The 15805-nt window shown below is 37.9% G+C and overlaps 1 protein-coding gene and 1 long non-coding RNA gene across 4 annotated transcripts in view; one reads left to right on the plus strand and one right to left on the minus strand.

Annotated features, from left to right (window-relative positions):
- Window positions 1–15805, plus strand: part of AFG1L (AFG1 like ATPase) — a 291317-nt gene that overhangs the window by 183574 nt on the left and 91938 nt on the right. For both annotated transcript variants that reach the window (XM_077162567.1, XM_077162568.1), the window contains exon 8: window positions 1758–1840. In XM_077162567.1, the coding sequence (XP_077018682.1) occupies window positions 1758–1840 (83 nt within the window). The remainder of the gene's footprint in view (window positions 1–1757; window positions 1841–15805) is intronic.
- LOC143685035 (uncharacterized) overlaps window positions 6150–15805 on the minus strand; it is a 37341-nt gene continuing 27685 nt past the window's right edge. Inside the window, exons 2-4 of one of the 2 annotated variants that reach the window (XR_013176330.1) lie at window positions 7251–7379; window positions 6897–7102; window positions 6150–6306 (exon numbers count right to left, since the gene is read on the minus strand). This is a non-coding gene — a long non-coding RNA (uncharacterized LOC143685035). The remainder of the gene's footprint in view (window positions 6307–6896; window positions 7103–7250; window positions 7380–15805) is intronic. The other variant, XR_013176331.1, reaches the window with a different exon arrangement.

Raw genomic sequence — 15805 nt, forward strand, 5'->3', positions numbered from 1 at the left:
CTTAGCAGCTGCAGCATGGGAGGACGGGGATGTTTTCTTGTGACTGCTGTGCCCCTTCTCCCCACGTACAATCTGTTCCCTCTAGTGCAAATGATAAAGAGCCCTCAGCCCTTGCATAGTAGCACAGCCCATGATGCAATTTCAAGAACAAATGGTGCTACTTTTCAAGTATGGCCAGATAGAACTGTTCTAATTGTCTGTTGCTACATAACAAATCACTTTAAAATGTAGAAAATTAAAACAACATTGTCTTATTGTCTCTCCTGGTTTCTGTGGGTCAGGAATTTGAGAAGGGCTCAGCTGGCAGTTCTGGCTCTCTCAGGAAGGTAGCAGCTTGAGCTGGGGCAGCTGGGGACTGGTTTGATTCCCTCATCTCCATGTGGTCTCAGGGCCTATCCGGGTTCTTTCTGCAAGGGCTACTTCAGGCTTTGTAACAGCATGGTGGCCTCCAGGCAGCTGGATGCAGTTCCAGGTTCCAGAACAAGTTTTCCAGCCAACAAGTTAGCAACTCATTTGAATGTCACACAGAATATTTCACAGAATCATTTCCACCATAGTCAGCATGATTTAAGGGCAGGGATGGGGGATATGGGGCATAGACCCCACTTCTTGGTGGTTGTAATGTCAAAGTCACATTACAAGAAGAACATGTTGGGACGGAGATGTTATTGCAGCCATATTTGGAAAATACAATCTGCCACGATTACCTAGGCCCAAAAGGTTTGGAAAATGCAGTTTTTCATTGATAAGATCATTAAAATATAATTTTGCCTCATGAATTTTAATAAAGCAATTTTCATTTTTAATGTGAACAAAAAGGGTTAGTCTGCAAATGTTTCTTGAATTGTCCTGAAAACCTTGCTCACCGTCATTCTCCTGGAATTGTACACACACATACACACCAACAAATCCAACTGACCAAGATAGGTACAGCAAAATTTCATTTGTTTCTGCAATAAGAGTTTCGGGGAGTGTGTGTGTGTATGCATGTACATATGCACCCTGGGGTAATGGAAAGGACAGAGTAATTGAGAGAAGAGAAGGACATCAGTGGTGCAGGACCACTCAGGTTGAACGTAAGTGTACCTTCAACCTTTTCAACAGCAGGAAAAGACTGTGAAGGACATTGGCAGCTGCACAGGGCAGCAGCAGTCATTTAGAAGTGAAGGGCAGGTACACCTACAGCATCATTTTCACATGATCATTTGGTTCAAAGTGACCCAGCTCTCTTAGACTGTCTCTCCCCCATGTGATGCCTAAGACCCATGATAGTCCCCACAGCCTGACGGCCTCTACCTTCTCTCCAGGGTAATGGAAATGGGGCTTTTTTTCAAAAAAGAAAGAAAATAAAGAGAGAAAGAGAGGGAGGGAGTGAAGGAGGGAATGAGGGAAGGAGAGAGAGAGAGAGAGAGAGAGAGAGAGAGAGAAAAGAGAAAGAAAGAGAGAGAAAGAAAAAAACCACCAAAGGCAATTATTTTGGGGAATTTAACAGCACTGGTAGACTGGTTTGGCAGAGTTTTAGGAAGTCAAGATCCAAATCTTAATTTTTTAACTGATATTTTATTGGCTTAATATATGCTTAATATTGCAACTTCAATTTTATAAATTGCATATGAGTTCTATTGTTTTGTCCTAATCTCAATATACTATTCAATTGAGGGAAATTTTCAAAAATTAAAGGAAAGAATAGAATAGCAGAGGGATTATAATTCTGAGCTACCACTTGTTTAAAAAGATTTTATGTGTTTGGATTATAGGAATACTGTAATACAGTACAACTAGACTCTGGGATAGATTACCGGAAAAGGGTACTTCCTGCGGCAGGAAAACTCTACTACCTGTAAGTTTTCATTTTAAAAATTTTTGTACATTAATATCTAATAATTAATCAAGAAAAGATGTGAAAAATAAATCAGGTAATTATTAGAAGGTGAAAGCCTAATTCTGAAGCTGGGATTTTTAAACTGTAAAATGTTACAATGTTGATTTCTTTCAACTGTGTTTTTTTGCCATCCACATTGCATCACTTATAATGTGTCATTGGATGAAACCCTAATTAGTTTGGGGGGGAGGAAGGAGTGATGACAGATGGTTAGAAAGTAATGAGTATCTCCTTATAAGAGACTCTCCTATTAAAAGACTATCTTTATTGTGCTGAAGTAATTATTTGCAGACAGCTTCTGATAAGTGTGCCATTTCTCTTCCCCCAGAATTGTTGTCTCGTTTTGTCAGTCAGTCTTTGTGTTTACCGTTGTTGCTTGACTTCCCTATATAACTGATATAAAAGATATAATACACAAATACAGCTGGATACATTTTGTCTTTTAAAAGCTAAGTCTCTTCCTGGGTAGAAGCAATCAATAATACTTGATGAATTCAACATGGGCAGTTAATGATGATAAATTTGGTTTGGCTTAAAGTGGCATTTGTTAGAATCTGAAAAGGAAAAAAGTACTTTACAAATGAAAACTGTCGTTTGGTATATGCTGGTGGTGTTTGGCACATACTGGGTGCTTTATAAGTAGGTCTAAGGATTAATTATGGTTTAACTAAAAGGCATGTTGCTGGTAATTTAAATTTTGATGACAACATTCATATGAGAGGTTCAGTAAAGTTCTTGTCTCTGCCACCTTGTAAGCAGAAGTACTTTACTGTTTTTGAAGCAGAAATTAGCTGGAAAAATCATGTAATTAAAATCGCATACTTTACAGTATACCAAGGGGACGATTTCAGTTTATTATTCAGATTCTGATGATTATTATAGGAGGTTCTTCATCTGCCCTTAAGTGCCTTGTCTTTAAAGTACTTTATAATTTTAACAAATTCTTATAACACTTTTTTTCTTGCTTTAACTTGGGCTTTCCCCCTCCAGTTTTTTTTATGTCTGTGTTTTCCAGTTTGTTTATTTTTTCTGATACTCGAAGTCTTTCCCTGATTCTTTGCTTTTTGTTTCTTGATCTTCCAGATATACAGTATTTATAAATTAATTTATGTTTATTCTCCTTATTCTTTTGCAAAAGAGGTAATCCATTGTTTGTACCCTCAGTTTTCCTTTTAAGAGTATCTTTATGTGGGGGAATGAAAACATTTTCCTACTGGGATGTACCTTAAAGAAAGATCATAGTCTGGTTCTAAATCATGAAATTTGTTTCATAGTACTAGAGAAGTCTGGGTGACATTTACAGGGGATGAAAAAGCTGCCTTTGCTTGGAGAATGGCCATTTCCTCTCTCTGACCTACCCTGGGTTGGCCCTTCCTCTTCTTGATAAAATAATACATTTCTATCACAGTGAAATTCCGCTTTGAACTTTAAGTATATACTGGGGGGAAACAGAATCAGACAATGTTCCAGAGACCAGGAGACTAGAATCTACAAAGATACCATGAAACTCTAGGACCGTTTCTTTAAAATATATAAATTAATTTAATCCTCAAGGAAGATAGGTTTTTTGGTTCTTGGACTTAATGTGTTGATAGTGGTTGGTCGTAGACTGATAATCAAGAATAGAGAGCCTTGCGGCATGCCTCAGTCAGAGGCTAAGGCCGATGTGTATCCCTGAGGAAAATTAGGAATTAAAGTCATTTTGAGGTGGGAGAACAATATTAGATACCAAGATGGGGTTTTAGAGATGTACATTATATTATTTCACATGAGCACTGGTGTTTTACTTTGTTAATACTGTCAGGGTGCAATATACCAGAAATGGAATGGCTTTTATAAATGGGATATATTAAGTTACAAGTTTGTAGTTCTAAGGCCACAAAAATGTCCAAACTAAGGCATCCAGGAACAGATATCTTGACTCAAGAAAGGCCAATGTCTGTCACATGGGAAGGCATGTGACTGGTGTCTGCTGGTCCTTGTTTCCAGTTCCATAGAAGCTTCTGATGTCAGTGGTTTCCTCTCTCAGTGTCTGTGGGTCTTCACTTAGCTCCTCTGGGACATAACTCAGGTTCTGTCTTACTTAGCATCCCATAAGAAAGCATCTCCAAACTTTCTGTGTCTAGGTATCTGCTCTCTCTGCAGGCACTCCGAGCATCCCCAGGTGTCTGTGTCTCTGCTGGCTCTGAGATGTTTCCTCCAGGAGACTAATCAAGAGCCATCTTGAATGGGTGGAGTTACATCTCCATCTAATCAAGGTCACACCCAAAGTTAGGTATGCCTCATCTCCTTGGAAGTAGTCTAATCAAAAGGTCACCCAAAGTTGAGTGGGTCCGTCTCCATGGAAACGATCTAATCAAAGGTTTTTACCTTACAGTATTGAATCAGGATTAAAGGACGTGACTTTTGTGGGGCACACAGCACTTTCAAACTAGTACAACTGGGATAGAACTTCTTTCATGACTGAGTCCAATTAAAAAAAAAAAAGATGTCCTAAGGGCATGTTAGTATAGCCAGTTTAACTAAGTTTCTTATTTGCTCTAAGAAATCGTATTCATCTAATTTTCCTCCTGAAACACATCTTAATGTACCATGCTATATATTGTCTTATTAAAGCGTGTGTTTGGTTTGTAGCCTCTACTATTTATTTTATTTTTTCTCCTTTTACCCTTATGCCAACATCTGGAATTGTTTCCTGAATATGTAAGATCAGTTTACCAACCCTTGTTGGTTTCACTGGAGCACCAACTATTTGAAAAGAAAAACAAAATTCTAGCTTCTCTCTAGAGCATCAAGCACTATATCAGGATTTCATATAAACAGAATCCCATATATGGCCTTTAAATGAATTGAAATATTCATTATCTCAATATTTTATTAGTCTAACTTTCCAAAATCCAATTAAGAATGCCAGAAAACATAATCAAATTAATACCAAGATTTACTAGAGACTTTAAAAACTATTAACAAATTTGACCTGAAACAATGTCTATTGTTTATAATATTGTTTGGTTTCCACAGGAACTAATTCACCCAAAAAAATTTAAATTTAGCAAGATATAAACCACAGGGAATTTAAGTGCAAATATTCAAACTTTTTTGTAGGCTAAAACACCCAGTGGTTGTCCAGTTTTTCATTCTGTGGTTAACTGCATGATCACCTCAGAGGTTTACATAAAGTCAATTTCTTCCTGGTGATTTTGTGGGTATGTATGGCTCAGTAAGACCCCCAAGTGTGGAATATAATTTGCCAAAATCTGAACAAGTTGACCAAGCATTGGGCTTCCTGTTTGTATCTGGGTATGGTCTTGGACTAGTGATTTATTTTGAACTCCTTGGTGTCAAGAGTGGTCCCACCGCATGCATTCCAGAGGAATTTAATTGCTTCTGATTCGCACGTTGCTTGGGTACCAGTAATACCAGAAGCTATCACTTTACATATGCAGTGAGCATCCATACTCAGGCAGAAAACACCCTTACTCAGGGCTCCAAGGGTCGCTTCTTCAAGCCATTTTGATGTCACTTCTGTGAAGAGCTACTGTTTTCCTGGAAGGAAGAGGTCAGGTCACCTTCACCTCACCCCTCACTTTCTGTCCCTTTTTTTCTTTCCATTCAGGAGCTGTGTAGTAAGATTCTTTTTAATGCTAGGTCTGTTGAAAGAACTGGTGGTGGTGGTGGTAGGGTTTGCCTATTCAAACATCATATCCCCACACAAACATCTGATCCCCCACTTTAGAAGCCATGGCCTCAAGTGAAGATTTTAAATCAAATCAAAGGGTTCTGGCATTTGATTTTACCCTACTTACAAGCTAATGGGTTAGCCTGTTTATTGTTTCATGGATACTGTCAGAGGACATTAGAGACTTGGGTCAGACAAAGAATTTTGTTACTCTCAGCACAGCTACAGTGTAAACATCACCATGTTTGGGTCTGTTCCCTCCTTGTCCCCAAGTCCTGCTAAGTCACATGCAGAGAGCCCATGTGGATGCTCAGAGGGACCCGATGGATGCCCTCACAGGTTTTATGTATCACAGGAAAAGAAGCATAAGCTGGGCATCTGCCATTTTATAACCAGAAGTAAGCAAGCCTTCTTTTTGTCTTGAGAAAGACATTGCCCTCAAAGTTGCTTGCTGCAAACACAAACTTCAGAGAAAGCCAGGGTCTTGCATTCTTGGCATACTCAGCAAGATGTGTAGGAGCACCAGGAGAGAACTGGGGAGCATTGTCTCTCCCAACAGAGGGTATTAATCAGACTTTTAGCCTTAAGAAGTCTTTCTTCCTTTATTTCACTTAGCTCCTGTTCCCTGAAGTTGTCCACCACTTCTGCAAAATTACATCTGCAGCACATTGTTCGGTTATTTAATACTTCAATTAAATTGTCTTAAGGCCATTTCAATTTCACGTATATGGGGACCATGGATCATCTAGAAAATTATAAGAAATGTAAATTAAAACTTCTCAGACAGTCCAGATATTCACAGTATACATTCATCCATCTTTTGAACTGATTACAGATTTCAAAAAGTTTATTCTTAAATACTTTTACCAGAGGAAGTTTCATGTCTCAAGTGTTCTTAATTTTCCACTTGGGAACAACTATTCCAGATAGAAAATGATTTTTCAGAATCTATATCCTAGGACACCACTGAAACAAAACAAAACAGTTAGCTGGCACAGAACACCAGAGTTTCAAGGTTACAGTAACTCTGTTTTAGAAGAAAGTTCTGTGAAAACAAAGACTGGTGCTCATATATGTTGAAACACATTTCCCTGCAATTAAAAATTTATTTCTTGGGCGGGCCACAGTGGCTCAGCAGGCAAGAATGCTTGCCTGCCATGCCAGAGGACCCAGGTTCGGTTCCCGGTGCCTGCCCATGGAAAAACAAAACAAAACAAAAAACTTATTTCTTACCTGTGCTATTTCCCGTACATACCTTTTATCCTCTACCTGGGAGAAACATATAAATGAATATCAAGCATATTTCTTACCTTAATTTTATACATTTTCCCTTACCTAAAACTTTGGCAGCAATTTATCTTCTTTCTGCAAAGTTGCTAGCTTCCCACTTAGTGGGATGTCCCCAGGACATCTTGGGACCTTCTTCCCACTCTCCATTGTTCCCATTCCAGGTGTTTCTGTTGCAGACGTTGAAATCTTCAGTTTCAGTATCAGTCTCGGTCTGTTTTCCTTACCAGTTAGTCTGTGTTCTAGTTTGCTAGCTGCCAAAATGTAATATACCAGAAACGGAATGACTTTTAAAAAGGGCAATTTAATAAGTTGCTAGTTTACAGTTCTAAGGCCAAGAAAATGTCCCAGTTAAAACAAGTCTATAGAAATGTCCAATCTAAGGCATCCAGGGATATATACCTTGGTTCAAGAAGGCCGATGAAGTTCATAGATTCTCTGTCAAGTGGAAGGGCACAAGGCAAACACAGTCAGAGTTTCTCTTTCATCTGGAAAGGCACATGGTGAACATGGACAGGGTTCCTTTCTCATCTGGAAGGGAACATGGGGAGCGCAGCGTCATCTGCTAGCTTCTTCTCCTGGCTTCCTGTTACATGAAGCTCCCCGGGAGGCATTTTCCTTCTTTATCTCCAAAGGTTGCTGGCTTTGGACTCCGCTTCTTGTGGCTATGTCATTCTTCTCTGCTCTCTCAGAATCTCTTTCAGTCTCTAAAATGTTTCCTCATTTATAGGACTTCAGAAACTAATCAAGATCCACCCAAATGGGCGGAGATATGTTGTCAACTAATCCAGCTTAACAACCACTCTTGATTAAATCGTACTTCCAAGGAAGATGATTTAGTTACAGTTTCAAGCATACAGTATTGAATAGAGATTAGAAGAAACGGCTGCCTTTACAAAATGGGATTAGGATTAAAACATAGCTTTTCTAGGGTACACACATCATTTCAAACCAGCACAGTCTGACAGACCAGTCATTTCCTTTTTCAGTTCCCTCTGAAGAATGTCTGAAACACCTGAGAAAGAAGCAATCTGAAAATGATTGTCTAGCCACCCACCCCCTTCCTTTTAGAGTATAGTTTTTCAAAATCTTTACTAGGCTGCCCAAAGTCTAGGTAGTAGGCATTGTGTGTACCCCACTGACGTGATTAATCTCTCATTATCTGCAACAAAGTTGGGCCGGCTATACTGCTTTCCCCTCAGTTCCCTAGATTGTCTCATTTAGCTATATGAGTCTACTACATTCATATTATTCCTGCTTCTGACATTATTTTGCATGGTGTCACAATGGAGCAGAGATGATTTTTTTAAAAATTTTTTATGAAACATAACCACATACAAACACAAACATCCTTACCATATGATCCTTCCATTCTTGTTTTATAATCAATAACTCACACTATCATCACATAGTTGTATATTCATCATCATGATCATTTCTTAGAACATTAGCATCAATTCAGAAAAAGAAATAAAAAGAAAGCAGAAAAAATTCATACATACCATACCCCTTAACCTCTCCCTTTCATTGATCACTAGCATTTCAGTCTACTAAATTTATTTTAACAATTGTTTCCCATTTATTTATTTATTTAATTTATTTTTGCATGGTCAGGCACTGGGAGTTGAACCCAGGTCTCTGGCATGGCAGGCAAGAACTCTGCCTGCTGAACCACCATGGCCTGCCTTATTTATTTATTTTTAATCCATATGTTTTACTTGTCTGTTGATAAGGTAGATAAAAGGAGCATCAGACACAAGGTTTTCATAATCACACAGTCACATTGCGAAAGCTATATCATTATACAATCATCTTCAAGAAACATGGCTACTGGAATACAGCTCTACGTTTTCAGGCTATTCCCTCCAGCCTCTCCATTACACCATAACTAAACAGGTGATATCTATTTAAGGCATAATAATAACCTCCAGGATAACCGCTCGACTCTGTTTGGAATCCCTCAGCCATTGACACTTTATTTTGTCTCATTTCTCTCTTCCCCCTTTTGGTCGAGAAGGTTTTCTCAATCCCTTGATGCTGAGTTCCAGCTCATTCTAGGATTTCTGTCCCACATTGCCAGGAAGGTCCACACCCCTGGGAGTCATGTCCCACGTAGAGAGGCAGTGAGTTTGCTTGTCATGTTGGCTGGAGAGAGAGGCCACATCTGAGCAACAAAAGAGGTTCTCTTGGGGGTGACTCTTAGGCCTTATTTTAGGTAGGCTTAGCCTATCCTTTGCGGGGTTAACTTTCATATGAACAAACCCCAAGATTGGGGGCTCAGCCTATTGCTTTGGTTTTCCCCACTGCTTGTGAGAATATCAAGAATTCTCTACTTGGGGAAGTTGAATTTTCCCCCTTTCTCACCATTCCCCCAAGGGGATTTGCAAATGCTTTTTTATTCACAGTTCAAATCACTCTGGGATTTATCAGGGCATCACTCTGGACAAACCAACAAAATCTCATGCCCTACTCAAGGTGTAGAGATAATACTGATGAAAAAAAGCACCACAGATACAGTTAAAGAATATAAAATTTCTTAACAGCAAAGGATACAGAAATGTATCCATATGGAGACAACAGCATTTTCCCAGTTGAAGTTTGTTTCTCTGGCCCTCAAGAGCCCCTTAACTGCAAAATAAACCACCTGATAAGGATGAGGCTCACATCAAGTTATCTTTGTCATTCCTGGGTGGGTGGGGAGGTTTTTCTAATAAGTCCTGTTTTTGAGACTCTGGTTATGTGCCTGCCTTCTTACCAGGTGCAAACCATAGCATATGTCTGCATGTTTACTGTCAGTCAGTGTGAAATCAAAAGTTATTTCCCCATCCTTCAGCAAGGACCAGGTACTAGGCATTCTGGAAGTCTAATTTCAGAGGGCATTGGACAGAATTTCTGACTCTGGCAATTAGAGGAACCATGTACTTTCTTGGAGTTCAGGCTGTTGATTTGGCCAATCCTTCAGTTTGGGGGAAAGGAAGATGTTTGGAGCATTTTTGACGTTTACAAGTTAAATTGTATTCCTTCTGCATATTATGACATAAAAGAACAAATAAGATTTTTATCTACATAAAATAACAAATAAGCTTTATCTACTCAAAAGATGTGTAAATGCAGTTGTAACAAACTTGAAAGGAGATCAAAATTGAAAGTAAATTCAGCATTTAAAAACAAATTCAACATGACTCTAATTTGAATGCTCAATGCAATTTATTTTCTTGCTTAATCAAACAAGCTGTCAGTGCAATCAGTGTGCAATAACCAGGTCAAAGAAGTAACATATTTGAAGGTGGAGAATACCAGAGTCTCCAAAGTCCATTGGCTTGAGGGCCAGAAGAGAATAGGCAGTACCTTTAATGAGAGGTCTTGGGAGCCATATCTGGCATGACCAACAATGAAGGTCCCAAAGCCAATGGCTGGACTGTTGGTCTGGTCACAGTGATACTGGTGAGAACAGCAGCAAATCTTGCAGCATAGCAGGAGCATTGGAGCCAGGAGTCAGAGTGGCAGAATGTCAACCTGCCTCTTACCTGACACTCACTGAAGCAGCATCTACACTGGATTTTTATAGGTAGTGTCCCTTCGGCTGACATAAGGTCAGTCCATACCATTTTCTTGCATAAATGGTATTTTCTAGTTATCACTCATTGCAAAAGCACATTTTTCTAAATTTATTTTCATTCTAATTGTGGTCTATCTTTGTATGTGTGTGAAATTTTCAATAATTTTTATTTTTTGATCATGCTGGCTGAAGTTTTTTTTTTGCATTTATTCACCTTTTCAAAGAAATAGCTTTTGTTTTCATTGATTTTCTCTTTTGCTATCTGTTTTCTGTTTCACTAATTTCAGCAGTTTATTATTTCTCACCTTCTGCTAACTTTGAATATAATTTTCTAACTTCTTAAGATAGAAGCTTAGATCCTTAATTTTAGATCTTCCTGATCTTCTAATATATAACTTTATTTCTTAGGCACTGCTTTAGCTGCATCTTACACACTTTGGTATGTCATGTTTTACCTTGTGATTTCTTCTGTCACCCATGGATTATTTAGAAGTGTGTTAAACATTTGGTGATTTTTCTAGACATGTCTCTTTAATTTAAAATTAAATTATTCCTAAATTTAATTCATTATGGCCAGAGAACCTGCTTTGGTTTATTTAAATCCCTTTATTCATTGAGACTTGTTTGAAGGCCCAGAATATGATCTTTCTTAGAGAATATTCAACATGCACTTGAGAGGAATGCATCTTCTGCTGTTGTTGTATGGAATGTTGTTAAATGTCATTTAATCAAGTTGGCTGATGGTGTTGTTCAAGTCCTGTATATACTTGGCTTGAGGGCTAGAAGAAATTTTTTTTGTCTCCCTCTGTTTGTGGGCATTTCCTGGTCTGGCAGATACCACAGGGCACAGCATAGACTCTCACCTTAGTTTCAGGACTCCTCTACAGTAGCAGCGTCTGGCCTCATACCATTATCTACCAGGACTTAAAGTCCTAGCGCACTTTTTCAATAGTTGGGTGTCTTCCTTCTTATTCTGGGGGTTCAGTCTGGTGAATCCTTGAGAGCTCAGTGAAGATACTAGTTTCAATTTCTCTCAGAAGCAGTGTCTTCTGGTCTTACACTGTCACCTCCAGGGACACAGAGAGCCAGTGCATATTCCCCACTCTCACCCCCGGTTGTTTTTGTAGGTTTGTACTTCTTTTCTTTTTTTCCACACTCTCTTTTTACCTTACTTTCCTTTATTATTCCCTTCTGGTTCTTACTCTGGTAGACTGAAGAGTGGGAGAACTAGATTTCTGAATGGCCACAAAACAATACTCAGAATGTCCATTCTCAACAAAAAAATTGCAAAACATACAAGAAGACAATAAAGTATGGCCCAGCCACAGGAAAAAAAGAATTCATTAGAAAATATTCTGGAGGACTGGCAGTTTCTGGAACTACTAATCAAAGGTCTTAGGACAACTGACATAGGTAGGATCAATGAACTAAAGGAGAACATCGACAAAGACCTAAAGGAAATCAGGAAACAATTTATCAACAAAATAATAATTTCAATAATGAGATAGAAATTATGAAAAAAGGACCAAATGGAACTCTTCAAAAGTACAATAACTGAACTGAAAAAATTCAATAGAGGTGTTCAGTAACTGATTGGAGGAGCAGAAGAAAGGATCAGGGAACTCAATTTCAAAACAGTTGAAATTGCCCAGGTTGAGGAGCAGAAGGAGAAAAAAGTTTTGAACAGAGTCAGAGGAACCTGCTGGACACCATCAGGCATGCCAATATATGCATCACAGGACTCCCAGAAGGAAAACAGAAAGGTAAAGGGCCAGAATACATTTTTGGAGAAATAATGGCAAAAAACTTACAACATCTTATGAAAGATATGAATATACAATCCAAGATGCTCGTCAAATGTTAAGTAGGATGAATTCAAATAGATCTACACTGAGGCACATTATGATCAAACTGTCCAATGTGCAGGACAATGACAGAATCTTCAAAACAACAAGAGAGAAGTGATATTTCATATGTAAGGGATCCTTAATAAGATTATCATCCACCTTTTCAATAGAAATCATGAAGGCCTGAAGGCAGTGGGAAGACCTATTTAAAGTGCTGGAGAAAAAAAACAACCAATCAAACCTGGTACCTAAGAATAATATATCCAGCAAGGTTGTCCTTCAAAAATGAGGGCAAAATTAAGACATTTCCAGTGAAACAAAACCTGAGGGGGTTCATTACCACTGAAACTGTGCTATAGGAAATGCTAAAGGGAATCATCCATGCTGAAAGAGAAGGACACTAGACAATATCATATTGCTTGATGAAAAAAAAATAAAGATCTGCAGTGTAAGTAACAATATGGGTAAATATGCATGCCAATATTATTTCATTTTTCATTTATAATGCTGTTTTTTTTCTTATAAATCTGAGAATCCAAATGCATAAAAAGCATGAACCAATCTTTGTTACTGGGCACACAGTGCATAAAGATGTAGTTTACAGGGCATGAACAGCATGAAAGGGAGGAATGGAGGAAGATAGGTACTGTGTATGTGTAGGCTATTGATGTAAAGTTGGAATCAACACAAACTAAACTGTAACAATTTTTTTTGCTAAATGTAATTCCCATGGTAACCATAAAGAAAATATTTAGAAGATCTACACAAAAAGAAAGGAATAAGGGATTCAAAATGGCTCATTTTAATAAAAGATCACCTAAATAAAAAGGAAGGCAGTAGTGGAAGAAAGGAGGGACCAAAATATATGAGACTTACAAAACATAATGAGCAAAATGACTGAAGTAAATCTTGCCATATCAGTAATTTTGCTATATGTGAATGGATTAAACTCTCCCATCAAAAGGTAGAGGTTGGCAGAATGGATTCTTGACCCAACTATATGCTGTTTACAGAGACCTATTTTAGGTTTATAGATAGATCAACAAATACGTTGAAAGTGAAAGGATGGAAAAAATATTTCATGAACATAGTAATCAAAAGAGAACAGGGGTAGCTTTTATTAAATCAGATAAAATAGATTTTTAAGTAAAAAAAACTGTTAACAGGAGACAAAGAAGGGAATTATTTATCAATAAGAGAGTCAGTTCAACAGAAGATTTAACAGAAACATATGCATCTAAGTTGAGCATCAAACTGTATGAATCAAACATATTGGGAGAAGTAGAAAGTTTTACAGTAGTAGTAGATTTTTAATACATCACTTTAAACACTGGATAGAACATATAACCAGAAGACCAATAAGGAAATAGAGGACTGAACAGCACTATAAACCAACTAGATCTAACTGACATTTATAGAACACTTCAGCTAACACTGGCAGAATATACATTCTTTTCAAGTGCATTTGAATCATTCTTTAGGATGGACCATATGTTAGGGCACAAGAAAAGTCTAAATAACTTTAAAATACTGAAATAATAAGAAGTAACCTCACTGACCACAACGCGATGAAGCTAGAAATCAAGATAGAGGAAAACTGGAAAATTTACAAATATGTGGAAGTTTAAACAACACACTCTTTAATAACCAATGGTGTTCTAGTTTGCTAGCTGCTGGAATGGAATATACCAGGAATGGAGAGGCTTTTTAAAAGGGGAATTTAATAAGTTGCTAGTTTACACTTCTAAGGCGGAGAAAATGTTCCAATTAAAACAAGTCTATAGAAATGTCCAATCACAGGCATCCAGAGAAAGATACCTTGGTTCAAGAAGGCCAATGACGTTCCAGTTTTTTTTTTTTAAAGATATAGAATGTTAATACAGAGAAAAATATAAAAGTAATAATAGTAAACACAAAACAAAACAAAACAAAACAAAAACCTATAGCTCGGATGCAGCTTCATTCAGTGTTTTAACATGATTACTTTACAATTAGGTATTATTGTGCTGTCCATTTTTGAGTTTTTGTATCTAGTCCTGTTGCACAGTCTGTATCCCATCAGCTCCAATTACCCATTATCTTACCCTGTTTCTAACTCCTGCTGGACTCTGGTACCAATGACATATTCCAAGTTTATTCTCGAATGTCGATTCACATCATTGGGACCATACAGTATTTGTCTTTTAGTTTTTGGCTAGACTCACTCAGCATAATGTTCTCTAGGTCCATCCATGTTATTACATGCTTCATAAGTTTATCCTGTCCTAAAGCTGCATAATATTCCATCGTATGTATATACCACAGTTTGTTTAGCCACTCGTCTGTTGATGGACATTTTGGCTGTTTCCATTTCTTTGCAATTGTAAATAACGCTGCTATAAACATTGGTGTGCAAATGTCCGTTTGAGTTTTTGCCCTTAATTCCTTTGAGTAGATTCCCAGCAATGGTATTGCTGGGTCGTATGGCAATTCTATATTCAGCTTTTTGAGGAACCGCCAAACTGCCTTCCAGAGTGGTTGCACCCTTTGACATTCCCACCAACAGTGGATAAGTGTGCCTCTTTCACCGCATCCTCTCCAGCACTTGTCATTTTCTGTTTTGTTGATAATAGCCATTCTGGTGGGTGTGAGATGATATCTCATTGTGGTTTTGATTTGCATTTCTCTAATGGCCAGGGACATTGAGCATTTCTTCATGTGCCTTTTGGCCATTTGTATTTCCTCTTCTGAGAGGTGTCTGTTCAAGTCTTTTTCCCACTTTGTAATTGGGTTGGCTGTCTTTTTGTTGTTGAGTTGAACAATCTCTTTATAAATTCTGGATACTAGACCTTTATCTGATATGTCGTTTCCAAATATTGTCTCCCATTGTGTAGGCTGTCTTTCTACTTTCTTGGTGAAGTTCTTTGATGCACAAAAGTGTTTAATTTTGAGGAGTTCCCATTTATTTATTTCCTTCTTCAGTGCTCTTGCTTTAGGTTTAAGGTCCATAAAACCACCTCCAATTGTAAGATTCATAAGATATCTCCCTACATTTTCCTCTAACTGTTTTATGGTCTTAGACCTAATGTTTAGATCTTTCATCCATTTTGAGTTAACTTTTGTATAGGGTGTGAGAGATGGGTCTTCTTTCATTCTTTTGCATATGGATATCCAGTTCTCTAGGCACCGTTTATTGAAGAGACTGTTCTGTCCCAGGTGAGTTGGCTTGACTGCCTTATCAAAGATCAAATGTCCATAGATGAGAGGGTCTATATCTGAGCACTCTATTCGATTCCATTGGTCGATATATCTATCTTTATGCCAATACCATGCTGTTTTGACTACTGTGGCTTCATAATATGCCTTAAAGTCAGGCAGTGCAAGACCTCCAGCTTCGTTTTTTTTCCTCAAGATGTTTTTAGCAATTCGGGGCACCCTGCCCTTCCAGATAAATTTGCTTATTGGTTTTTCTATTTCTGAAAAAGAAGTTGTTGGGATTTTGATTGCTATTGCATTGAATCTGTAAATCAATTTAGGTAGGATTGACATCTTAACTATATTTAGTCTTCCAA

This window comes from Tamandua tetradactyla, chromosome 5 (assembly GCF_023851605.1).
Source record: "Tamandua tetradactyla isolate mTamTet1 chromosome 5, mTamTet1.pri, whole genome shotgun sequence".
NCBI classification, from domain to species: Eukaryota; Metazoa; Chordata; class Mammalia; order Pilosa; family Myrmecophagidae; genus Tamandua; species Tamandua tetradactyla.